This window comes from Pinus tabuliformis, chromosome 1_1 (assembly GCF_031772625.1).
Source record: "Pinus tabuliformis cultivar Carrire ecotype Pingquan chromosome 1_1, CPIR1, whole genome shotgun sequence".
In the NCBI taxonomy this organism is placed as follows: domain Eukaryota; kingdom Viridiplantae; phylum Streptophyta; class Pinopsida; order Pinales; family Pinaceae; genus Pinus; species Pinus tabuliformis.
This window is the reverse complement of record NC_142297.1, coordinates 183,636,982-183,664,664: the sequence shown is the minus strand read 5'-3', so window position 1 is coordinate 183,664,664 and position 27,683 is coordinate 183,636,982. Positions and strand designations below refer to the sequence as shown.

At 38.4% G+C, this 27,683-nt stretch overlaps 1 protein-coding gene and 2 pseudogenes across 1 annotated transcript; 1 reads left to right on the top strand and 2 right to left on the bottom strand.

Moving 5' to 3' along the window:
• The first annotated feature begins 254 nt into the window (after positions 1-254).
• LOC149212154 (uncharacterized) lies at positions 255-4,809 on the top strand. Its single transcript, XM_089388580.1, has 2 exons — positions 255-372; positions 4,251-4,809. The coding sequence occupies exons 1-2, from the start codon at positions 255-257 to the stop codon at positions 4,724-4,726; spliced, it is 594 nt and encodes a 197-aa protein (XP_089244706.1). The 3' UTR covers positions 4,727-4,809.
• Positions 4,810-5,173: 364 nt separating this feature from the next.
• On the bottom strand, positions 5,174-17,010 carry LOC149212153 (sucrose synthase 1 pseudogene; annotated as a pseudogene).
• Positions 17,011-17,015: 5 nt separating this feature from the next.
• Positions 17,016-17,468, bottom strand: LOC149212152 (sucrose synthase pseudogene; annotated as a pseudogene).
• Positions 17,469-27,683: the final 10,215 nt, after the last annotated feature.

The window sequence follows — 27,683 nt, the reverse complement described above, 5'->3', positions numbered from 1 at the left end:
ATATGAGCCCAGCCAGGGTTAGGAGCAATAATTCTCCAAATGAGCTTAGCTCCCATGGCGATATTTTGATATCCAAGATTTTTGAAATTCAAGCCTCCTTCCAAGAGCGGTTTGGAGATGGAATCCCAGCTGACTAACGAAAACTTTTTCTCATTATGATTGCCCCCCTTCCAATTTTTTTTTCGAATGATCTCCTCCATTTTTCTGAGAATCCCAGAGGGAGCAAGAAGAACAGAAACCTGAAATAAGGGAAGATGATTAAGCACAGATTTAATGAGGACAGACTTACCAGCAATGTTGAGCTAGGAAAAGCCCCAGGAAAGCAACTTGTTCTTGAATTTATCCAGTTGGGGAAGCCAATATCTGCTGAAGGTTCTGTTAAGAAAAACAGGAAGTCCCAAATACTTGAAGGAAGTCCAGTTTGAGGAGGCTGCGAAACCAAAGGTTTTGGAAATAGAATTGAGCAAGCTGGAAGTGGTGTTGCACCAATAGATATTGTTGGAAAGTGTGCAACAAGAAATGCTTGTTGAGAATGCAACAAGATGATGGAGCTTAGTGGAAAGGAATCGCCTTCACTAAGTGGGCCCGCAGGCTATTTTTGGCGCAAGTCTATTTTTAGACATATGGATAATGTCTATGAGTTGCAGGATGCTGTTTATGGATGATTGGTCAAGTTGGGAAAAATAGATGGACTTCTATTTTTAGACCATAGCGAGTGACTGCTCAGTCTAAATATAGAACAGTCAAATATTATTAGCCCTTAATAATATTTAGACTATAAACATTATCTTATTCTCTTGGAGCACTTCAGGATGAGCTACGGATGTGGCACATGCAGATCCCAGAAGGAATCATGTGGTAACCTATGGGATGACTGAGCTATTGCATGAAGGACTTCAGTTAGAACTTCAGTGATTGAGTTCTGTGGAGTTAGATGTGGAGTTGATGGAGTTGTGTTCAGTTTGACTTAGTTAAACTAGTTGTATTTAGTCTAACTGATCAATAGACTAAGTGATGAGTTGGGTGAATTAGTTATTAATTAATTCATAAATTATTAACTCATAATGCAACTGAAGAATACATCAGTTAACTCAGTGCATGGACAGTTCAGTGAAGACAGGTGGTAGAGATAAGTGAAAGGGTGAGTTGTAGCTATCAGTTGTGCATGAGATTTGCAAAAGATTGAGTATGCCCATGAGAATTGCCCAGTAGATAGCCTATGCTCACGTGATTTCCAGTGTGAGTGACTTTTCCAAGGTAAACAAGAACTTGGAACGAGTTTGGTTTTATTCATTCTCAGCAGGTATTGTGCAGTGGAGGCAGGCAAACAGTGGAGAAGATTTGAGGCATCAGATCTGAGCTAGTTTGTGTGTAACAGGTGGAGATAGTACTGAGTACTTGTGAGGAGTATTGTACTATGTATTGTTACATGTTCTCAATCAATATAATATACAGATAGTTGGGGTTTTTAGCGAGATGCTTTCCCCGGGAAAATACTGTGTTGATATGTGTGATTGATGCTTCTATGTGCGCATGCTTGTGTTTTGTTTCTGCAAAATTGATGATCAACGTAGAGGGGGTTATGTATTATGCATGTTCCACTTATAAGTGTATAATCAGGATAATCTCTGTGAATGTGTGTCATATTATTCAAAATTTCTACATATATGGCATTTGCCATTGTTTAAACTGCTTCCCGAAATCAAACAAAACTCGTCCAAGACTCCTTTAAATCTGGAGGCTATAAGCACAGAGGCAGCTCCCAATAACAAGGTGTCATCCACAAAGAGGGCATGGTTGATGTTTTTAACACCTCTTGCTATACAGAGCCCAACAATTTCCTGATCCATCATTTTTTTGTCTAAATAGAAGCTGAGGACAGAGGCTTGAAGAACAAATAGAAGGGGTGAGAGTGGGCACCCCTGCCTGAGTCCTCTCATGGCTTTGAAAAAGTTAGTAGCTGTGCCGTTAACTAGAGGAGTGATCCAAGGCTCCGAAATGTAGGCCCGAATCCAATTTATAAAGTTCTCCCCAAAACCAAATTTGTGTAAGACTTTCAGCAGAAAACTGTGCTTAACTCTATCAAAAGCATTTGCTAAATCAAGCTTGACAACCATACCTTTTTCCTTGCGACTCATACTTGAGTGGATTGCCTCTTGGACCAGCATGTAGTTGTCCACTATCTGTCTCCCTTGAATGAATCCTCCTTGGCTTTCCGGAATGACTTTAGGGAGGATGAGCTTAAGTCTATTAGCAATAACTTTAGTAATCAGTTTATAACCGATGTTACATAGCGATATCGGATGTGTTGGACACCTAATCCTAATTGGGTTAGTGTGGAAGTCGAATGGACAAAAGCAGTCCAAGAGACCTTCGGATCTGAAACCCAAGAGTCACATATTGTACTATAAATGTATATCTGATGTTAATAAAAAATGTACTCACTGATTTATCTTTCCTATTCTATGTTTTCCATGTGTGTTTAACATGGTATCAGAGCGGGCGAATTCTGGCCCTGCTCATATTTGAGCCATTTGTTTTGTGGCCTCTATGTGCATATCAGTTATGACATTTCTGTTCACTGTCCATAACACTCCATTAATTCACTGACAGTCAGAAATTTGATGCTTTCACTCTGTCGATTCCTTGGATTATCTCTCTGTTGTGCCTAATCGAAATTCATGCACATATATGCATTTTTCTGCCAAGACTGTGCGTTTTGTCTAGACTGCGCACTCTGACATATGCGTTTTTAAGTAAATGCTGAACGTTTGCCTGGCACCTCTGCCTGAACGTTTCACTGGCGCCTCTGCCTGAACGTTTGCCATAATGCCTCTGTCCTGCGTGTCATTGGGTCTCTGCGTATCGGTTAAGAGTCATTGATTGTTCTGCGGCCTGTTCTCGCTCTCCTCCCTCTCCGTCTGCCGTCTACCACTTGCGGAGTAGCAGTAGGTGAAACCAATTCTATGGCTGCAAATGGATTAGGCGTTTCACTGGAAGAGGATTCGGTTCGATCAACCTTCACGATTTTCCTGATTGCCATGACCTCCGAGATCTTACGTTACTGCAACCATGCCTGAATTGTTCAGATATTCACCGCCGACGAGATAATTTGCATGCAAAAACTCTATCATACCTGCAATTTAGGGTAACAGTCTTCACTGCTATGGTCAGTCATCTGCACATCTTTGCCATCATTTTCTGTGCATTTTATTCTACCGTTGAATCGTTTCCTGCACGTGATATCATCTGGTTATGAAGATTAAATTTACCCCGGGGCCCTCTGTATTAAATGCCCTTTAAAGCTCAGTATTCTCTTGAATAAAATTGCGATGGGAAGCTATTCGACATTATTACAGTTAATTTTTTATAATCCCTACCAGTGTCTTGTCTGGATTACTTGTGTGGTGCGCCCGTCCGCTATTTAGGCTGCGGACACTGGTGTTGTGTGCCGTCAGAATAGCATTGCGGTACTATTTCTCATCTCTATGCTTTGCAGTTTTGTCAGTTTGGTGGAGGGAGTACATAACATTGCAGAGTCTCAGAAGAAATAAGCTCGCAATTGCTCAAGTTTTGGTCAAATCAAAGCCAATTGTAGAGGAAGTCTATGATATTGCAGAGCCTGCGAAAAAAAAAAAACTTGTAACTGCTCAAGCGCCGACTGATCTAGTGATTCCGGTTCAGATGCAGCAAATTGGCTGGGTGTAGAAATTCTTCTGGGCGTATGTATATCAAATGGTATCGATATACGTGTGGAGTGGCAATTGCACGGTTTGATGCATATATCTGCGCAAAACCTGCATTCTTTAGTGTTTTCTGTGTGAAAACTCGGATTCTAGGTACATTTTCATTATATTAACCTGCATTCTTCAGTTGATTTGGCGTGAAAACTCGGATTCTAGAGTCGAGAATTTCCTACAAATATCCTTGTGCTCGGGTGTTTAAGGTGATATCTCGTTCCCTTTCATTACCAGCTCTCCGAACTGTAGGGGACAGAGTTGAGGCATATTTTTGGAGTGCATGAGATAGAACAAATCTGCCAGGCGTTTTAGTAGATTATCGTTCTCATTCTTACTTCCGCCATTTTCCCAAAGATGATAAGGATTCCGTTGTCAGAATCGACAGAGACAGTGAGAGATTCATTCACTTTTTGAATTAGCTCCTGCGCATGCCGATTTCTTCTGCCTTAACGGCTTTAATACTCTCTGAGTGATAACGCCTTGCATACCCATCGAATACCAATGCTTTAGCACTGTTCTGCTCTGCCTCTGTCGTTCTGTACACCGACTGGGTTAAGGCCACAACCTTTAATCTTAGTGATATTCTCGTGTTCAAATTCGCTACAAATGTGCACAATGTTTATCGAGTGAGCAAGGCGGATTACGACAAGTGCGAGATAGGCCCGGCCTCCATTACTCTCAACACCACCGGCCACCATTACTACATCTGTGCAGTTTCCGGCCACTGTGCCGCCGGCCAGAAGGTGAGCATCAAGGTCTCCACTGCAGCTGCTCCCGGCAGTTCGCCATCGCCGGCTCCTGTGTCTTCTCCGGCTACATCCACTTCGTCTCCGGCTCCTGGATCGAGCACGTCTGCTGCCACACCATCCAGTTCAGTAAGTGCCCCAGGTACGAGCCCCAGCAAGTCCGGTGCTTCTCACAGTGTCTCATCAGATGCAGCCATCTTCATGGCTATCCTTTCTGGATTTGCCACGCTCTTTCTCTGAGCAATGGCTGTCATAATTATTATTAAAGTAGTGAGTTGTGGCTACTGAAACTCTTAAATTATTATGCGCGCTGTTTGGAGACATCTGTTATACGGTATTATTTTTGTACGTATTGCTATATTTTTATTTGGGTGTTCAGCCTTATTACAGAATCCTGGGTTATAAAGAATTCTTCAGAATATAAGCCGAGACGGGGGCTTCAATATACCACGGTTGAGTGTTGCAACAAGCCGTTGGCTCAGGACTTGCCTCTGGAGACGACTTGCCTCTGCGTTAAACATTTTTGCTGACAGTGTGATGCCTTTGTGTTAAATATTTTTTGAAGACTCTGTTTATAATTATGGTAGCGTTTTACAATAGGCCGAGAACCATTCATTCTTGATAGGGCAAGAGCCATTCATTCTTGCAGGCCGAAAGCATTTTCTTATTTGAATCCAAGGGCATATATTATGTAGGAGTTCCGGATGCCTGGAAGACCGAATTCTTCATCATTTTAGGAGGCTGAGATTCATTGGGGATCATTTGTACCACTGCTAAAAGTTCAAGGGCGCATTGAGTAAGGACAAGTCCAGGCCTTTCATTGATTAAAATAATGTTAAATTGAATACTAAAACATGGGCACATTGTTTCATTGAATTTTGGTCATATATGAATGATGTTGATGAGCATTTGAATGATTTGAGTCATTGGGTTTAAGAAGTTATGAATTTGCCTGTTGATGAGTAGATATTGGAATTGAGATAATTCCATATATGATGGCTTTTAATGAAAGTATGAAATCAATGGTGAATGATTTTGAATCACATGAAAGATAAGCTTCTGCATGCAATGGTACAGTTGTGAAATTGCCAGCTATTGAGGTTTTTGATTTGGGTAAAAAGCTGAGATGCATGTTACTAGTCCGTTTTAAAGAACCTGGATTCTGGGAACTTGTTGCTGACGCTGATTTGAAAGTGAAGGAGTACTTGAAGGATCCAAACAAGTTTGCAGTTGCTGCTGCCCCAGTGTGGCTTTGTATTTAGATTTCATTATAGTGCATTGATTCCTTGATTCCACTGCTGCATAAAGATTCTGGTGAACTGATTGTAATCTTTTATATTGCACACTGATCATTTGCTGACATTTATAAAGGATATTGTTGTGTACTGTGAGTAGATATTACTTTTCTGCATTGAGTAGTAGTTGTGATCAGTTTTTTAAGGTGTAAATCAGACATTGAAGAAAAATGGCCAGAACCAGTGAAGTATTACAGTTCCTTAAAACTCTGATATTATCTACCGTTGATGACAAATTACAAATCAGCAAAGGATCTCTCTCAGAAATTCAGACACGTCTACAAAATGCACAGGAAAAGATCGATTTTTTGCAGCTTGAATCACAGCTACAGCAAGAAGAGCTACATCAAAATAGACACCATTCTGAACCTGTTTTTGTTCAGAACATTGAGACAACCACCCATCAGCAGCATGTTAATAATTGTACAGTTCTTTCAAATAAAGCAGCGGTTGTATATGCAGATGCAGAAACTCAGTCTGCACTTCCCAAGCCCATCATCAGACCTTGGGAACAGCTTGTCCACAACAAGCACAAAACTGGTCTTGGATATGACAAGGACTTGTCCTTTCATATTCCAGACTTTGCCAAGCCCATTGAATTTCAGAGTGCCGGATTCATTCATGACAGTTCACTTGCTCCTCATGACAGTTCACCTCCAGCTGTTTCAGATTCTGCCCCTCTTCCACAACAACAACAACAACAACAACAGATCGTGAAATGCCAACACTGTGACCGAGTTGGCCATCTGAAAGATCACTGTTTTGATCTTCATCCATGTAAGCACTGTCATAAAACCAACCATTCTTCACACAGATGCTTCAAAAACAAACGCCCTGCAAGAACAAAGATTCATCTTGGATGGATCGCTTCTTGGCAATGGGCATCAACAGCCAAGAAGATATTCCAAACACATGTTAGAACTTGTTCCAGAGTATTGAACAGTCTTGCAGTTGAGTTTTCTCCATCTTCTCACCTTATATCTGACAAGGGGGGAATGATGGTCATATACAAGCTTCAAAGCCACATCAAGCGAGCCTGAGCCACAACCTGCCACACCAGTTTCAGAGTTGTAGCCAGAGACAAAGATGCCTGAACATGCCTTCAGTTGGCAATCTGGGACACTTCCTCTAGCAGAAGACTCCAGCTTCTTGCCAGTTTTGGAAGAGTTCCAGGAATTACAGAGTTGTTGGTCATCCTTAAACCATCACAGATTAAGAACACTTCCTCTAGCAGAAGACTCCAGCTTCTTGCCAGTTTTGGAAGAGTTCCAGGAATTGCATTAAGCATTCCAGAGTTGTTGGTTATCCTTAAACCATCACAGGCTGAGACTTCCCTTTTCAGGTTGAAGTTTTACCTTTTATGCGGGGTGAGACCTCCCTTTTATGGTTGAAGGTTTCCCTCTTTAAAACAATAGGATCACTTCCTCTAGCAGAAAACTTCAGTTTCTTGCCAGTTTTGGAAGAGTTCCGGGAACTGCACTAAGCGTTCCAGTGTTGGTGGTCATCCTTAAACCACTGCCCTTTATACCAACATTTCATAGAGCACATTCAGCCTAGTGCTGCCATGCATTTTTTGCACATTTTGTATTACAGCTCTTTTCTTGGACTCATACATAACCCTTCGGATTAAGGGGGGGGAATGTTGGACACCTAATCCTAATTGGGTTAGTGTGGAAGTCGAATGGACAAAAGCAGTCCAAGAGACCTTGGGATCTGAAACCCAAGAGTCACATATTGTACTATAAATGTATATCTGATGTTAATAAAAAATGTACTCACTGATTTATCTTTCCTATTCTATGTTTTCCACGTGTGTTTAACAGGATGAAACCTGTTGAAAGTGTTGGCTCCTTTCTCTTTGGGAATGAGGGCAAGAAAAGCAGAGTTCGTGCTGCCTCCGATTTTCTGGCAAGCTTGGGACTTGATAACCATTTTGAATAGATCTTTTCCCACAATCTGCCATACACATTAGTCTATTAATAGTCAATTTAATAATAGTTAAATGTAAGAGTTATTGTAATGCAAAGTTTATTTCATTAATTATTAATTATTAATAATAAAAAGTTAATAATTGTCTCTCAAGCCGAGAATTAATAGCTATAATTAAATACACAATAGTTTATTAATAGTCAATTTAATAATTAGTTAAATGTAATAATTTTTGCAGTGCAGAGTTTAAGTTATTAATTATTAACTTTTAATAAAGAAAAAGTTAATAGATGTCCATGTAACGAGAGACTTAATGGCTATAATTAAATGCACAATAGTATATTAAAAGTCAAGTTAATAATAGTTAATAATTAAATGCACAATAGTATATTAAAAGTCAAGTTAATAATAGTTAAATATAATAGCTATTGCAGTTAGTTTAACTCATTAATTAATAACTATTAATGAAAATAGTTAATCACTACAGTATTGTAGGTTAATCGGTTTCCTTGTAATAGCTATAGTATTATAACAATTTAATAGTTTTAAGAAACTATTTTTGTCGTTTAATTGCTATAGTTATTAGTAATTATAATTCATTTTGTTATTACTATTGTGTTGCTATCATTTATAACTTCATAATTAACTACGGAAAACTAATTAATTAATAACTATTAGCTATTAAAGAATAGTGTTTTTTTTATGATTTAGTTTATATATTTTTTTTTATCGTTAATGCTTTGTGAGAAGATTTCTGTTTTCATTTTCATTATGTGGATGCACTGCTAAAACTATTGAAATCGAAATAACCAATTTAAAAAGTTGAATTGTTGAAGAGTGTGTTTTGGCATTGAAAAGGGGCATAGATGTTGGAATAATGTGTTCATTATGTGGAGGCACTGCTAAAACTATTGAAATTGAAATAACCAATTTAAAAAGTTGAATTGTTGAAGAGTGTGTTTTGGCATTGAAAAGGGGCGTAGATGTTGGAATAATGTAGAAATGATATGTCCAGATAGAGTTGATGAGTTGTGTTCTCGTAGTTAGTGTTTGAGTTTATCTGTCATGAGTTGTGTCTTCGTAGTTTGTGTTGTGAGTTGGTGATTCAAATTATTTGGATCTAGATTGTCCTAGAAGTTGTCTATGTGTGCCTATATAATGTATTGGTTGTCCAAACAGTTTGATCAATGAGATTTGGTTTTATTCTTGTGCATCTCTCTTATTTTCTAATATGGTATCATGAGTTGTGTCTTTGTAGTTTGTGGTATGAGTTGGTGATCCAAATTATTTGGATCTAGATTGTCCTAGAAGCATTCTATGTGTGCCTATATAATGTACTGGTTTTCCAAGAAATTTGATCAATGAGATCAATGGGACTTTATTTCATTCTTTACCAAGCCTCTTGGAAATATGAACTTTGAAATGTGTAGAAAACAACTATGCATTGTCGAAAATCCATTTCTCCATTAAGGGGGGGTGTTGGAATAATGTAGAAATGATATCTCCAGATATAGTTGATGATTTGTGTTCTCGTAGTTAGTGTTTGAGTCTATCTGTCATGAGTTATCTCTTTGTAGTTTGTGCTGTGAGTTGGTGATCCAAACTATTTGGATTTAGATTGTCCTAGAATTTGTCTATGTGTGCCTATATAATGTATTGGTTGTCCAAGCATTTTGATTAATGAGATTTCATTTCATTCTTGTGTGTTTAATATGGTATTAGAGCCAAAATAGTGAGGCTTCAGATATGAGAGCAAGAGGGCCCAGGTCTATGAGGGCTATGAGATTGATGGCAATGAGATCTTATTGTTAAGTCGTTGCTCTCCAATTTTTTATTATCATTGGTTGAGATTGTATACAGATCCTACAGGCGCAGTCCATTGCTGTTGTAAGGGCCTTGACTGTGAAAACTTTCATCGCACAGGGTCGTGGTTCGTTGCTGCCAGTTATATTAAATGTCGTGGATCAGTGATTGGTTCATTGCTACTAGTTATATTAAATACCGCAGACCAGTGATTTGCAGAAATTTTACAAAATCAAGATTATGGTTATAGAGGTGGTTATTTGGGGCATAAAATTGTGGACAGTTTGATCTATCCGTTGAACCAAGGGCGGCGTGAAGTTTGTGAAGTTATTTGTAAACCTCTGCATACGTAGCAAAAGGTGTGAGAAGCATTTGGATCCTTCATTTAACTCGTATTTTCTCCACATTGGTGAGTCATTGGTTTGATTATTATGTTTCCAAAATGATTTTCCAATCCATAAAGTGAATTTGTTCTTTTATGAAGAGTATAGTGAGAGAGATTAAAGGAGTTGTATGGGATTCAATTTTTCATGGTGAAAAATAAATTACGTGGTATGAGGAGCTAAATATCTTTTTTTTAGTGAAAGTTAAAAATTGTTGATAAAAAGGTGTATTTGATTAAAAAAGGGAAAATAAAGTTTTGGAAACATGGTTTGGTAAACAAAGGAGAAATAAGAAGTAATTTTGGCTTTGTTTTTCATTTGAAGCAATATTGAGTCTTATTTTTTTTATATCCTGTGCATTTTGTTTTGGATCTGGTGAATTTGGATCTAGATCTGGTGAATTTGGGTGTAGATCTAGTGGATTTGGGTGCATTTTGTTGATTGGAGACAATTTTTTGTCATTCTGTCAAATTTTTTGGTTGAAACTTATTTGAATGAGTCCACAAGGCTTGATGGAGGAAATTATGCAAATTGGAAATTAGAGGTATTAACAGTTTTAGAGGGGAATAATTTGTGGCCTGTAGTGAGGGGGGCAGAGCCCAAACCCGCAGTTGTTACAACTATTCCAAATTGGGAAATAAGGGAAACAAAAGCAAAGGTGTTGCTATGAATGCCAATTAAGGACAACATCATTCCTCATATTAGGGATTGTAAAACATCCAAAGAAACATGGGATGTTCTCCAAAGCTTGTATGAAACATCTAATACCAACCGGATTTTTTTCTTGAAGACCAAGCTTTTGTCAATTAAAATGGAGGACAATGAAAGTATAAGCAATTTCATTTCCCGTGTCAAAGATCTAAGTGATAAGTTAGGAGACATTAGTGAAAAGGTTCCCAATACTGACTTGGTCACTATCACATTAAATGGATTATTACAAGATTATCAAATTTTTGTTTGAAGTCTTTCAGCTAGAGAGAAGCCTCATACTTTTGATGAATTGACATGTATTCTTCTACACGAGGAAGAGAGGGTGGATAACTTCAATTTGGGCTCAAATAATTCAGATTTGGCATTGGTAGCCAAGGGTAAGCAGCCATACAAAGGCAAGCCATGGGACAAAAGAAAAGGAGGAAAGTTTCAAGCAAAGAAGAAAGGTATGACACAATCTAAATTTCCAGTTCATGATAAGAGAAATGATGATTGTTATTATTGTGGCAAACCTGGACATCATGCTAAAGATTGCTATAAAAGGAAATATAATGAGTCTAAACAGAGAAACAAAAGGCATAATGGGAATTTTGTGGACAAAGACATCTCAATCAATGATGGATTTAAAAATCTCAAATTGTTTGTTTCTGATGCTGCATTGTCTGCTGAGACTGATGATGTGAATGCTTGGTTCATTAATTTTCGTGCATCACTCCATATGTCTTGTAATAAGAATTGGTTTGATTAATATCATGAGAACATTGATGGAACATGTATTTATCTAGGAGATAACAAATCCCTTTAAGTTCAAGGTTATGGAATAATAGGTGTGATGTTGCCTAATGGAAAACATAAATAGATCCATGATGTGATGTATGTTCCTAGTATAAAAAATAATTTAATTTATGTTTCTACTATTGTTGATCAAGATCTAAAAGTGGAATTTGTCAAATCACAGCATGTTGTTAAATATATCCAGGATTGCTACAAGGTTATTGCCACAGGTACCAGAGTTGGAGGCTTGTATAACCTAAATGTGACTAGGATAGGGCATCAAGCATTGACATCTACAACAATGACAACAAAAAAGTTATGGCATCAAAGGTATGAGCATTTAAATCACAGTGATTTAATGTTACTTCAAAGAAAAATAATGTTTGAAGGTCTTCCTGTTATAAAGAACAATCATGTTGAATGTGAAGCATGTGCACTTGGCAAGAAACAAAGAGAGGAATTTCCTATACATGAAGAAAAAAGGCAAAGAGAAATACTTGAATTAATTCGTATTGATGTATGTGGACCTATGCAAACTAGATCTCTCGGAGGAGCATTGTAGTTTATTATTTTTGTTGATGATAGATCTAGAAACACTTGGGTCTATTTCATAAGAAAGAAAAGTGATGTTTTTGAATACTTTAAGGAATTAAAAAATAGGTGGGAAAACAACTGGGAAATACATCAAAATTCTCAAATCTGATTAGGGGGAGAATACAAATCAAGAGGTTTTAATGAATATTGCAAAATTCATGGGATTCTACAACAATTTATAGTGCCTCATACACCTCAGCAAAATGGAGTTGTTGAGAGGAAAAATAGAACGCTAGTGGAATGTGCATGGAGGATGCTTCAAGCTAAAAATATCACTAATGGTTATTGGGCTGAAGCCATTAATACTACTGTTTATTTGAAAAATAGGAGTCCAACAAAAAGTTTAAATCTGAAAACACCTTTTAAAGCATTTTATGGATATAAACCAAAAGTGAATCATTTAATATTTTTTGGATGCAAGGCATTTGCACATATTCCAAAAAATGAGAGAAGAAAACTTGATGCAAAATAAATTAAGTGCACATTCATTGGTTATTGTGATTATCAAAAGGTATACAAGTTGTTTGATCCTAATTCACATAAATTTCTTGCAAGTAGGGATGCGGTGTTTCATGAAAATGTAGATTAAGGTGATAAAATGAATAACATAGGTGTATGGCATTATATTGATGATTATGTCAAAATAGAAGCAAGTTTTGAACAGGAACATGTACAACAATGGGTACAAAAACAGGTACAAGTTCAAGAGAAGGAAGCATCCAACAGTCATGACACTCCAAGAAGAGAACAAGAGACTCCACAAAGCAGAAATAAGGATGAAAGCAATAAAACTCTAAGGAGGTCATCACGTCAAATTCAACTACCTATAAGGTATAAAGATTATGCATTGATGTCTCATGTAATGAATGTTGTAGAAACTTCAAGTTATGAAGAAGCTAAAGAATATAAAGAATGGAGAGATGTAATTAATGAAGAATATAGATCCATAATGAAGAATGACACATGGGAATTAATAGAATTGCCCAAAGATAAAGTTCCCATATGATGCAAATAGTTGTTCAAACCAAAGTTTAATGTTGATGGTAGTATTGATAAGTATAAAGCTAGATTGGTTGCAAAAGGCTATTCACAAAAAAAGGCATTGATTATGAAGATACTTTTTCATCTGTAGCTAAACTAAATACAATTAGAATCATGATTCCACTAGTTACAAAATAAAATTGGAAAATTCATTAGTTAGATGTCAAACCTGCTTTCTTGAATGGTGAAATAAAAGAAAAAGTTTATTTGGTTCAGCTTGAAGGATTTGTAAAGCAGGGACAAGAGCATCTTTTTTGCAGGTTAAAGAAAGCTTTGTATGGTTTGAAACAAGCACCAAGATCTTGGTATGTGAAAATTGATTCATTCTTTTATGAAAAAGGTTTTGTGAGAAGCAAGTGATCCTAACTTGTACATCAAGAAAGATGAAGATGGGAACATTGCCTTGATAACTTTGTATGTTGATGATCTTACCATAACAGGCAGTGCACTCAGGTTGATTAAAGAAATTAAAATTTAGTTGTCATGGGTATTTGAAATGAAGGATCTTGGTGAATTGCATTATTGTTTGGGTTTTGAAATTTGGAGGGAATCTGGTAAGACAATCATCACACAAAGAAAATGTGCAAAGACAATCCTTGAAAGATTTCATATGTTTGAATGCAAACCAGTGTCTACTCCTTTGTAACAGAATGCCAAGTTGTACAGTTGGTGGGCTCCAGTATTGCAGCAATAATGCTGCAACTCCTGGGACTCCCGTCTTTACTTTTATCAACCCGGTAGTTCGTAACAAACTTGGAAGCGACGGTGCTGTATGCACAAGTACTAGCTCTTGCCGCAGCTGTCACTTGGTCAGCTAGCACAAGTCCACTAGGAGCTTAAGCAACCTTCTATGAGCTCTTAGAAGAAGGTTTTTAATTGATGGATGAAAGCTAACTCGAAGGAAGCTAATCTATTTGCGAAAAGAGATTGAACAACTGAAGGAAAACGCAAACCCTAATTCTACCAGCTAGTCCTACTGATGCAAAGGAGAGAATGAAAACTACTGAAATAGATGCCATTACTTCTATGAAGGTAAAATACATGTGTCTAGACTACCTCTACCTGAAGAAAACATCTTTTTGTATTTTTGAATAAGTTATTAGAATTATCATGCATGTGCTTTTAACTGTTTGTGACTGTGCAGAGGTGGATTGGCGAGAGGAAATGCTTGGAAGAGGTCGGGAAGGTTCAGAGAGGGCCTAAGGGGTCCCTAACACCCTTCCAGAGAGTTTCACAGAGTTTGGCTATCAAGAAACCTCATTCGTGAGCTTCTACAGGAAGTCTGCAGGGGTTCTACAGGATGTTTCAGGAATTTCTACAGGATGTTCAGAAATTTCTACAGGATGTTTTAAAATTGGATTTTGGAGGATGGGTGAGTGAGGGAAGATGCATGAATGGATATGGAGGTAGGATAGGGGTTTGAAGTGGCCCAGGGACTGGTGGATGGAGTGGTGAGAAGGTGTAGATAACTAAGTTGGCTCAAAGAAGGCTTAAACAATGATGTACAAAAACTAGGGTTATGTGAGCAAATGTGGCAAACGTGAGGTAAGGATTCTAAGTAGAGGGTGGAGTGGATGGTGCTGATGGAGAATAAGCAGATAAAGGAGTGGTACAGGTGCTCTGCAAGTCGTTTTTTCAATCTGAACCAACAAAGACTTGTAAATTCAAAGACCTAGTTACGTTGACCTAATTTGCTAGCTGTCAGTAAAGAGAATGAACAGAAGTGTGACCAGCAATGAAACCATGTATTTTAACTCATGCAGATAAGCAAACAAAATTTTGAACTTGTAACCAACTTCTACACATGAAGATCAAACACTAGTGATTGCATGGCAAAGCAAAATCAGTGTTTTTGTGGGCAGCAAAGTCATCCTAGTCACAGCTCCTGATCCCACTGAGGGAGAGGTGAAACCACAGATGTTTGTTGGCCCTTTTCTTGAAGCTTTTTCTGTTAACAACCTATAAACTAAATCTGAGCATGAAAATCTATTCTACTCATCAAAAACAACCTAAATAACAAAACAAGATTTAAATCTAAATAGCAGATTTTATTCTAAGAATGCAGCAAAGACACATGAAAGTAAACAAAGGAGGTACTGGGCGCTTGAGATGAGCCCAACCCCAAGAGCTACAGCCTCCTAAGAGAGATTTAGAGCTGGTGCAAAGCTGGATTCATCTTTGTTGATCAAAAGAAATGTTACATTCCAAAAACTGTCCACAAGGAGAACTTGAAAATGTGCTGAAAGCAAAGCTAATCTACTGCCTAAAAATCGAACTACAAAATGACTACAAAATGAATACAAAATGACTAACTATTGGCTAACCAAAATGAGGCCCTAAGCCTTCTTATTTATACAAATTGAGGACCCCAACAGTCCTCCTAAACTTTAGGAACTCGGCTGCCAAAACTTGTAGTTAACAGCGCTTTTACTAGCACTTGCTCGGCTGCCCTTGTGATGATTGATTTGGTGGCCCTTGAACTCCGAGCTGATGGTGAAGAATTGGAGGTAAGGGCCCATAAATGAAGGGGACACCTTCCTACAAATCCTCTCCCTTGTTCTCCCACGAATTTGGTTGCCAAGTGCTCATTAAAACCTTTGATTTTGTCTCCAAATTGACCAAAAAGACTACACAAAGCTCACATTAGACTTGTTGGCATAATGACTAACCCAATTCACTCTATTAGCATAAATATAATAAAAAACATGCAATAAACTAATGAGAATGGTGGATTAAGTCAAATTAGGAGGTTGAATGAGCCCATATAATTATCCATTTTTGGGGCTCATCATCACCCCCCTACTGAAAGTGTTGCTCATCCTCTGAGCAACCAATCTATCTCCTCATCTTTGATGGCCCTGGTGGCCTCCCTATCATGCTAAGCTTCTGAAGTGATGTCCTCTTCTCAGTCATGAAACCATGCTTTTCTCTTTGCTTCTTCCCACTGCCTGTGCTCCTTTTCCTAGAGAAGTTTCAGCTTTGGTATGATTGTGCAAGTATATTCAATCAGATGGTGGCAATGGTGGTGAAAGGAGATGAAACCAGTGGAGGATGGAAGAAAAGAGTGGTTGCATGCCTCCTCAATAGACTTCAAGCTTCAAATCCCTCTCCATAATCGATTCTGGCCTGCCCAAAGGCTCTACAGGATGTTTCTGGTAGCAATACAGAACTTCCTGTAGAAAGTCCTGTAGCTTCCTGTAGAAGGTTGAACCATGACTAGAATGTGTCCGAACCCTGAAAAAATGAGTGTTCATGGAGGGGATGGATGTGAGGATGCCTGGGAACTTGGTAGGGACCCTTTTGCTTGTGTTGGGAGGCCCCATTTCCGCATTGTGTTCCTACAACCTGCAACAATTTCCATGGATTAAACTTGTTTTTTCCCTCTCTGTTTCTTCCTTCTTTTCTTTCTTGCTTTTCCTCTTGCTTCTCCTGTGGCTTTTCCTGTGATGGCTTGCCCTAGGTTTTCTTTCCCTTAGCTTCCTTACCCTTAGTTTTCTTCTCTGCCTCACTATCTTGCTTCCTCACGCTCTGTTTTGGCTTGTGCACTGATCAGAATGGGAATTCTGTATATGGTTTCCTCCCCAGAACGTGGGGGACAGTATCCCTCAAGTGTTTTTTTCTTTGCAAACCATTCAACCAGTCCTGTCATGTTTTTCACTCTATCGAGTCTTGCCATAGAAAAGATAATGGGCTTTTTATGGTCATTCAAAACACACATGTGTTCAACTGTCTGTTCAGGATTGAACAAGAGTTCCTCAATTGAACCATGTAAAGCAGTAAGACAATGTTGCTCCTCTGTATAAGGGAAATAAATCTGCATGTCTGCTCCAGGAGAAACAATGTTGAATTTGGGATCAAAAACATCAATTCCATGAACCACACGATAAAGACCAGGAAGGGTGAAAGCAGTGTGGCTCTCATACTGTCCAACAATATCCTTGCTTCCAGCAATCTCTTGATATGTGCTAGTGATAATAAAATCTGCATGATTCATTGCAATTAGATCTGCAGTAAACTGGCAAGAGAAATGTATTTTTCTTCATATTTTTTCCAGTATATGTCTGAATCTGGGTATTTGGTCTTCTCCACAGCATGGGCTATGTTGCACTGAGTGATTCCTTGTCTATGTGAAATCAGAGATGCAACTAAATTTCCATCACTGTAATTGCCAATGATCAGATCAGGTTGACCTTTTAGCTCTGTCGTTACTTCATTTAATACATCCTCTGAAAATCTTTCCAAGTAAGGCCACACATCAAATCGAGAAACCCATTTCTGCAGAACTCCTTTTTCTGTTCTAAAGGGTACCCGGAGGATCCTTGAATGTTGTGTTCCACCAATTCTTTCAATTTGTTGATTGCATGTTGTACCATAGGCCTCAGGAATCAACCGAGTCACCACAATAATTTCAGGTTTGATGTCCAATCCTTGATGTTTTATTCTCAGCAACATTTCATTCTCTAATGCATGGGAAAACAAGTCCACCACCTCAGGGTTTCCCGCAATTTCTTGGAGTCTGAAGGTTCTTTTCTAATGAACCCTCCTGGCATGGTAAAAAACTCTGTTTTTGTTGTTCTGAACTTGCCTGCTCGTGTACAGAAGGAGGACTTCGAGATTTCTCTACACAGAGCGCAGAGCTACGTCTCCGTTATGCACACAGTCATATAAAATTCACAATTTTTCACCGATGAGCCTTGACAGTGTCTCAATTTTTCTACAGGAGGGATTTTAATTCAAGACCCTAGAGAAAATCTCGCATGCAGACCACGAAGACAATTCCAGGCAGCAATAAGAAAATGACTTTTGAATTCATAGACAGACTTGCATTCACATTTTCCCTACCCCCTCAACACGTCGAATTCACCACCTTTTGAATTATTTGCATGGGAAAGTTATGTTCAGGCCTACCTCACTGAGAATTGCCACCCTTGACGTGAACAGTCCAAGCTTCTTCGTATGCTGGGTTTCTTGTAGCGCAGCTTCCTGTAGAAACGCCTGTAGAGCACCCCTGCACCTCTGAGCGAGCCTGATACGCAGCAGAATCTCAAAGACAGGTAAAAAAAACTCAGTGGAGGACGATAGGTTAACCGATTGTGCACACTTCAGTTGAGGATGTGGAAAGTGCAGATGAACAGCAGTTCGTGAGTTTCAGCCGAGCCTTCTTTAGTTGCTGCGTGATTTGTGGTGAGGTGGCAAAAACATGTGCTGGCCATGCAGACGGAAGTGCTGCCACAAATCGTCATATTTCCTACCTGTGATCACTCCATCAATCACGTTGAAGGTCAAACAGTCACCATTACTTGTTTCCCAATTTCCTCCTGAGATGGCTGAGCGCACATGTCTTACTCACCCACCGAGCGCTGTTGAACTAGATGAGGGTGGCCAGTTAGCTGGCCACTGATTTTTTTAATCCCAACCATCTCATTGCTCATGCTATTTCCGAATTACATTCATGCAATCAGAGGAATGAGTTTTAGTCACGTACCTGAAGTCAAATGGTTGTTGTGAGGTGCTTTTTGCTGTTGCATGCATCTGTTTCGGTGGTTGCATGATGGCTCCTTTGTGCTATAAGCTCTTTGCTGTCTAATGTGTGGTTATTTTGCTTGTGCAGGTATCCTCTACCCGGATCTAAGCTGCAGGAGTTCGTTTCCACGTTCAGATCTGCACCCTCAAGCTGCTGCTGCTGAATTTTCACAGGACCGAAACTTGTTTTCGCCATTGCTCCCGAACGATAGATCGGATCAATCTGAAACTTGCTGAGCATGTTCCTATCATCATGATGCACCTCCCATAGCAAAATTGCGATCAATGGATGCACAGATTTCGAGAAAAATGGAAAATGGCTGAAGATTTCAGAGATCAATTTCTCGGAAACCATGCATCAGAATTGGCTGAAACTGCTTGGGTAGGTTACTATCACCCATATGCATCTCCCCATGAAACAAGTTTTGAAACGGATGCACGGATATGGAGAAAAAGAAAAAATGGCTGAAGGTGATGGAGGCTTATTTCTTGGAAACCGTGCATTGGAATTGGCTGGAACTTCTCAGGCATGTTTCCATCACCCCTGTACAATTCCCCATAAAACGGTTTTTCAAATGGATGCATGGTTTTCAAGTTAGGGCAAAAACAAATTCTGTTCTATGTATTTTTTCTTCAAAGCATTCTGCAAGTTTTTGCATGGTGAAAAAGAATGAGCTTGGGCTGTGATGCAGGCATGGAGATGATGGAGGAGGAGTTTGAAAATTGCAGGAGGATTTCTGAACCCTTGAGGAAGCTACCATGTTAGCCAAACTACTTTTTTCAATCCATTTTTAACTTCTTGTAATTTGTACAGGAACTTCCTGTAGAAAACATAGTTTTGAGGAAAGAAGCACAATGACATGGAAAAAATGATGGAAAAGGGTGAGGGATGGAAAAATGGATGTGTGCAGGCCTCATGGACATATTCCCAACCTTCGAGTCCTCTTCAGAGATCAATTTGGCTTTTTTGTAAGCTTCCTGTAGAAGACACAAAACTTCCTGTAGAAAACACAGTTTTCATAAAAGAAGCACAATAAGGTGGAAAAAATGATGGAAAAGGGTGAGGAATGGAAAAATGGATGCTTGCAGGCATAACCAATAGATTCAAAGATTTATATTCCCTTCCAAAATCGAATCTGGCTTGCTTGAAGGTTCTACAGGATGTTTCCTATAGAAATACAGAACTTTCCTGTAGAAGGCACAAAAATTCCTTTGTCTTTGTTTTGAGTGATCCTCCTGACCTGCAATGTCCTTCTTGCAACCTGCAATTATCCAATGGAAATTAGGTTTATTTTTATTTCTCTTTTTCTCCCTTTTTTTTTTTAAAACAACTAGGGCGCCTCATAGAGGTTTTCACCCTAATTGCCTGCCCTGGGTGCCTCCAAGGGAGGTTTTCACCCAGAGATCTTATTCTCTTTTCTCTTTTTTCCCAACCCATTGACCGCCTCATGGAGGTTTTCAATCAATGAGCCAATCTAAGGCGCCTCCGAGGAGGTTTTCACCTTAGATTTTTATTTTTCTTCTTATTTTCATTTTTTCTTTTTTTTCCTTTTTTCTACCCTACCCTACTTGAAAACAAAATCATTTTGAAGTATAAGAATACTTCCAATGGAGCCATGTGCACATCGAGATTAGAGACAAGATGATGTGAAGGCTCGAAATGCATGCTTTGACAGCTATCCAGATTTCAGAGACAAAATGATCTGACTTTGAAGGGATCAAACATAGCTGAGGAAGAGAGTACTGCTGCAACTTAGTGACTGTCTGGAACCATGTCTCAATATAGCTTTGATATCCTTGGTCCTTTTGTTGATCTGGATCATTCTTCATGTCACCTTCTATCATGACCTTCTCATCTTCCTCTTTTTGCTGATCTTTCTCTTGAGTACATGGAGGATTTGATGGTAACCATGAGGGAACTCTCTCGATCTCTGATTCTGATCTCTTCTCTTCATCAAGTGCAGCCCATGGTTCTTTGATCTCCTCTTTTGAATCTTCTTTTTCCGGATGTGGTCCTTCAATGCTTTCAAGATAATCTCTTTTTTTCAATGCTTTTCCTGAGCTATGGTGAAGATCATTAAGCTCAAGAGGAGTCATTTGGACATGTTGTGCCTCAGCTTTGCAATTAGGTTGAGCTATTCCAATGTGCGGGTTTGGAAATGGTGGTATGGGTAGTTGAGTGGGGGTGTATATTTGAGATGGATGTGGATGGGGTTGTGGTTGGGTAGGCATTTGGGGTTGCCTTGGTGGAGCAAGAGGCAATGGTTGTGGATGAGCAGGTGGTGGAGGAAAAGAAGCGGGAGGAGTGTTGTATTGGGGCCTCCACCCCTGATGAGGTGCATTCCACTGAGGCTGTGGCTGAGCATAAGAGTGAAATGAATGAGTAGCTGGTTGGGCATAATATGGAGATGGATCCGACCAAGGAGGGGGTGTGGACCAGGAAGGATGAGCAAGGGGACCCCACGAAGGCATGAAAGTGGCTTGATAGGGGTCATAATAGGTATCGGATGTCCCTTGCAGTTCCGACTGGTAAGATCTAGGTCTATGTGGCCTCCTTTGGTTCATATAATAGAGTGGTTCAGTGGCTCCTTTGGCTCTCTGATATGCAGCTTTAAGTCCAGGCAAGGAAGGGCACTGATTCGTAGGATGGTATTCTTCACAAACGAAACACACTTCTAGGGAGTGCATTGGACATTCGTTCCTAGGATGCCTTCTAGTGCACCTAGGACAAAAGATGGCCAAAGCCCTCTTGGATTCCTCTTGCTTCCTTTGGATCCGTAGGGTATCCAATTGCATGGCAAGAAACTGCCTCATATCACTCTTGAAATCTTCCATCTGATTTTCAAATTCATTTTTGGACAAGGTACTGCTCCCAACATTTCTGCTTGTAGCCATTTGCTCCAGAGGAATGGTTTCTTCTTCTTCTTCCCTTGAGGTTCTTCAAATATGTCTTGTTGTCCACCTAAGGGTTCTTTAATCACAGCCATCGAAGAAGAGAGAATGTTGGCTATGTGAAGCAGTGGGGGTGTTGTGCAATCATTTTTCTAACTTATCTCTACTCCTACAAGGCATGAAATGAAATCTTTTTGGTTGATTTTTGCTTTTTTCTACTTCTACCTGCAAAACTGAAATAGATTGAACTGCAACTAACTATCTTACTAAAATGAAAATGCGGAATTGAAATGAAACCAGGAAAGGACTAATCTATTTTGCTCAAATGAAATTGCAGGAATGAAATGCTAGGCTACACTTGCGGAATTGAAATGCTAATCTAAGCTTGCAGAAATGAAATTGCGGAATTGAAATGCTAATCTATGAAAGCAGGAAATATCTACTTTACTTTTGCAAAAATGAAATTACAGAAATGGAAACAAAATAAACTATTTAGCAGAAGGAGAGAGTAGGAAAATAGAAGAAAAGCGGCAATCACCAATACTCTAACGCTTCCCCGGAAACAGCGCCAAAAAGATGGTGGGCTCCAGTATTGTAGCAATAATGCTGCAACTCCTGGGACTCCCTTCTTTACTTTTATCAACCCGGTAGTTCGCAACAAACTTGGAAGCGACGGTGCTGTATGCACAAGTACTAGCTCTTGCTGCAGCTGTCACTTGGTCAGCTAGCACAAGTCCACTAGGAGCTTAAGCCAACTTCTATGAGCTCTTAGAAGAAGCTTTTTAATTGATGGATGAAAGCTAACTCGAAGGAAGCTAATCTATTTGCGAAAAGAGATTGAACAACTGAAGGAAAACGCAAACCTTAGCAAACTCTAATTCTACCAGCTAGTCCTACTGATGGAAAGGAGAGAATGAAAACTACTGAAATAGATGCCATTACTTCTATGAAGGTAAAATACATGTGTCTAGACTACCTCTACCTGAAGAAAACATCTTTTTGTATTTTTGAATAAGTTATTAGAATTATCATGCATGTGCTTTTAACTCTTTGTGACTGTGCAAAGGTGGATTGGCGAGAGGAAATGCTTGGAAGAGGTCGGGAAGGTTCAGAGAGGGTCTAAGGGGTCCCTAACACCATTCCAGAGAGTTTCACGGAGTTTGGCTATCAAGAAACCTCATTCGTGAGCTTCTACAGGAAGTCTGCAGGGGTTCTACAGGATGTTTCAGGAATTTCTACAAGATGTTCAGAGATTTCTACATGATGTTTTAAAATTGGATTTTGGAGGATGGGTGAGTGAGGGAAGATGTATGAATGGATATGGAGGTAGGATAGGGGTCTGAAGTGGCCCAGGGACTGGTGGATGGAGTGGTGAGAAGGTGTAGATAGCTAAGTTGGCTCAAAGAAGGCTTAAACAATTATGTAAAAAAACTAGGGTTATGTGAGCAAATGTGGCAAACGTGAGGTAAGGATTCTAAGTAGAGGGTGGAGTGGATGGTACTGATGGAGAATAAGCAGATGAAGGAGTGGTACAGGTGCTCTGCAAGTCGTTTTTTCAATCTGAACCAACAAAGACTTGTAAATTCAAAGACCTAGTTACGTTGATCTAATTTGCTAGCTGTCAGTAAGGAGAATGAACAGAAGTGTGACCAGCAATGAAACCATGTATTTTAACTCATGCAACTAAGCAAACAAAAGTCTGAACTTGTAACCAACTTCTACACATGAAGATCAAACACTAGTGATTGCATGGCAAAGCAAAATCAGTGTTTTTGTGGGCAGCAAAGTCATCCTAGTCACAGCTCCTGATCCCACTGAGGGAGAGGTGAAACCACAGATGTTTGTTGGCCCTTTTCTTGAAGCTTTTTCTGTTAACAACCTATCAACTAAATCTGAGCATGAAAAGCTATTTTACTCATCAAAAACAACCTAAATAACAAAACAAGATTTAAATCTAAATAGCAGATTTTATTCTAAGAATGCAGCAAAGACACATGAAAGTAAACAAAGGAGGTACTGGGCGCTTGAGATGGGCCCAACCCCAAGAGCTACAGCCTCCTAAGAGAGATTTAGAGCTGGTGCAAAGCTGGATTCATCTTTATTGATCAAAAGAAATGTTACATTCCAAAAACTGTCCACAAGGAGAACTTGAAAATGTGCTGAAAGCAAAGCTAATCTACTGCCTAAAAATCGAACTACAAAATGACTACAAAATGAATACAAAATGACTAACTACTGGCTAACCAAAATGAGGCCCTAAGCCTTCTTATTTATACAAATTGAGGACCCCAACAGTCCTCCTAAACTTTAGGAACTCGGCTGCCAAAACTTGTAGTTAACAGCACTTTTACTAGCACTTGCTTGGCTGCCCTTGTGATGATTGATTTGGTGGCCCTTGAACTCCGAGCTGATGGTGAAGAATTCGAGGTAAGGGCCCATAAATGAAGGGGACACCTTCCTACAAATCCTCTCCCTTGTTCTCCCACGAATTTGGCTGCCAAGTGCTCATTAAAACCTTTGATTTTGTCTCCAAATTGACCAAAAAGACTACACAAAGCACACATTAGACTTGTTGGCATAATGACTAACCCAATTCACTCTATTAGCATAAATATAATAAAAAACATGCAATAAACTAATGAGAATGGTGGATTAATTCAAATTAGGAGGTTGAATGAGCCCATATAATTATCCATTTTTGGGGCTCATCAACAGTGATGATGGATCTAAATATGTGAATGAAACTTTGTAACGTTAATTGGTGGGAAGTTTGAACTACCTCACCACTACCAAGCCAGATATAGCATATTTTGTGAGCATCCTTAGTCACTTTATGGATAAGGCTTGTGAAATCCATTGGAAAGCAGTAAAGAAAGTCCTTCGATATCTGAAGGGAACACTTTATTTTGGTATTTTGTATACTGATGAATATGATGTTGAGTTGGTAGGTTTTTCTGATTCAGATTGGGCTAGAAATAATGATGATAGAAGATCAACCTTTGGATATGAATTCAATTTAGGATCGGGGATCGTATCATGGAGCAGCGAGAAACAACCAACTGTTTCTTTATCATCCACAAAAGTTGAATACAAAGCCTTGACCAATGAAAATTGTGAAGCTATTTGGTTAAGGAGGATTCTTGGAGATGTTGGAGAAAAACAAAGAGGAACAACAAGCATCAAATGTGACAACCAGAGTTCTATGAAGCTGGAAAATAATCCAATTTATCATGCCAGAACTAAACATATTGAATTCCAACATCATTTTGTAAGATAAAAGATACAATCAAATGAGATTCATTTAGTCTATTGTAATACAAGTGAGAATGTAGTTGACATGTTTACCAAGCCTATTGTAAAGATGAACTTTGAAATATCTAGACAAAAACTAGGCATTGCTGAAAATCCATTTCTCCATTAAGGGGGCATGTTGGAATAATGTAAAAATGATATGTCCAGATAGAGTTGTTGAGTTGTGTTCTCGTAGTTAGTGTTTGAGTCTATTTGTCATGAGTTGTGTCTTTGCAGTTTGTGTTTTGAGTTGGTGATGTGAATTATTTGGATCTAGATTGTCCTAGAAACTGTCTATGTGTGCCTATATAATGTACTGGTTGTCCAAGCAGTTTGATCAATGAGATTTGATTTCTTTCTTGTGCGTCTCTCTGTGTGCCCATATTCTTATGTGTCTCTCTAGACGTTGAACCAGGGTTGAGCGTTGAACATTGGGCTTCAAATGAAACTATGGAATAATAAAGTGAAGCATGTCGTAAGTTATTGTTGTCATTGAATATTTGACTCCTCTGAAGTTATATTCGCTAAGCCTTGGATATTAATTTTTTTATTTTTATTTTAAGTCATGTTGTGTATAAAGTTTTCATGAGGAAGTGTTATTCATAAACGTGAAGGTTTTTATTTAGAGACATAAGGGATTATTTTTATATGGAGACATAAGGGATTAAAACATTTTTTATGGTAAAAATAAATAAATTTGGGTGAAAATAATTCATATAAAGTTTGTTTTTGGAGCAAAAATTGGGTTTGTTGATAAAAAGGTGTATTTGATTTAAAAAGGGAAAATAAAGTTTTGGAAACATGGTTTGGTAAAAATAGGAGAAATAAGAAGTAACTTTGGCTTTGTTTTTTTTTAAGCAATATTAAGTCTTGTTTTTTTAGATCCTGTGCATTTGGTTTTGGATTTGGTGAATTTGGGTGTAGATCTGGTGGATTTGGGTGCATTTTTTTTATTGGAGACAAAATTTTTGTCATTATTTTCATTTTTTTGGTTGAAACTTATTTGAATGAGTCCACAAGGCTTGATGGAGGAAATTATGTAAATTGGAAATTCAAGGTATTAACACTTTTTGAGGGAAATAATTTGTGGCACATAGTGAGTGGGGTAGAGCCCAAACCCACTGCTGCTGCAACGATTCTAGATTGGGAAAAAAGGGAAACAAAAGAAAAGGTGTTGCTATGAATGTCAGTTAAGGACAAAATCATTCCTCATATTAGGGATTGTAAAACATCCAAAGAAACATGGGATGTTCTCAAAAGCTTGTATAAAACATCTAATACTAACTGGATTTTGTTCTTGAAGACCAAGATTTTGTCAATTAAAATGGAGGCCAATGAAAGTATAAGCAATTTCATTTCCTAGGTCAAAGAGCTAAGTGATAAGTTAGGATACATTGGTGAAAAGGTGTCCAATACTGACTTGGTCACACCATCACATTAAATGGCTCAGTGCAATATTATCAAATTTTTGTTTCAAGTCTTTGAGCTAGAGAGGAGCCTCCTACTTTTGATGAACTCACATGTAGTATTCTACAAGAGGAAGAGAGGATGAAGAAATTCAATTTGGGCTCAAACAATTCAGATTTGGCATTGGTAGCCAAGGGCAAGCAGTCATACAAAGGCAAGCCACAGGACAAAAGAAAATGAGGAAAGTTTCAAGCAAAGGAAAAAGGTATGGCACAACCTAAATTTCCAGTTCATGATAAAAGAAATGATGATTGTTATTATTATGGCAAACCTGGACATCATGCTAAAGATTGCTATAAAAGGAAATATAATGAGTCTAAATAGAGAAACAAAAGGCATAATGGGAATTTTGTGGCTAAGTGTTGGGTCAGGTTTAGTCAGTCATGTAGAGGGATAGACTGTACACTTGCAGGGTGTGCTCAAGCTTGAGCAAGCATTGCATTTATTCTCTATTCCCTGATTAATGAAATATAAATAGTAGTGGGTTTTGAGAAGTTGATTTCCCTAGATAAATATTTGTGCATGTGTGATGTTTCCTTTTGCAGTCTATTATTCTTGTTCTAGATTGTGAATTCGCTTTCGCGGATCAGTAAAGTAGCTTCAACTCTTGTGATTTAGTAAATTTCATGAGCAATATTGAATCTACACATTAATTTCTACATCAAGTTCGACCAATCAAGTCATGTTAGCCATCGTTATCAAAACTTAATGTGGGAGACATTAGATTATGTTAGAAAGATACAAGAGATCATTCAAGTGGACTTCTCTTCATTCCAATGTGTTATTTTTAGGTGCAAGTGGTGGGACACCTTTGATCGAGATAATGTAAAGGAAGATCGTGATTGTGGGATGATATCTATAAACTCTAGAAAGATGTGGCATGAAGCTAAGGAGCCTTATGTTTTCCCAAAACACTTGAACGAGGTGTTTTTTTACCCGTATGTGTTAGACATGGATTGGTGGTTTGTATTAAGATGCAACCCTAGATCAAAACATATTTTTTAGAACAACAGTGTTATCATGCCAAGTGAGGAAGATAATCAGGGTGATAAAAATGGAGAGTGATATGTAATTGTTATTTCATCATTTGTACTATTGTTGTATGCCTTTGTTGTCATTATTTTGCTAATTAGATTATTTTCTTGCTCGTCTTGTTGACATTTTATAATATAATTGATAAAATTCACAAACCTTTTTACATGTTTTTTTGCAGTAAAAACATTTTTATAGTACTTAAAACTAAGTATTTCCAATTGTGTACAATATCTATGATAATAAGGATTCAAGGTGACAACCCTTCTCAAATAGGAACATATCAAGTGTGCCAAATTTGTGATGGTGATTAAGAGGCATTTGTTTGACTTTCAAATAGACCTAGTGATGCATCTTTGTCTCCTATTTAGATTATGTGAAATAAATATCTATTTTTTATGTATTTATAACTAAATTATTTAAAGTAAACATGTCTTTATCATTATGAACATTATGTAATAT

Excerpts from the sequence above, each read along its gene's own strand:
- LOC149212154 (XM_089388580.1), top strand. The coding sequence starts at position 255 with ATGATTAAGCACAGATTTAATGAGGACAGACTTACCAGCAATGTTGAG. Across the intron at positions 373-4,250 it reads GAAGCCAATATCTGCTGAAG|CACTGTTCTGCTCTGCCTCT; the intron begins GTTCTGTTAAGA and ends CCAATGCTTTAG.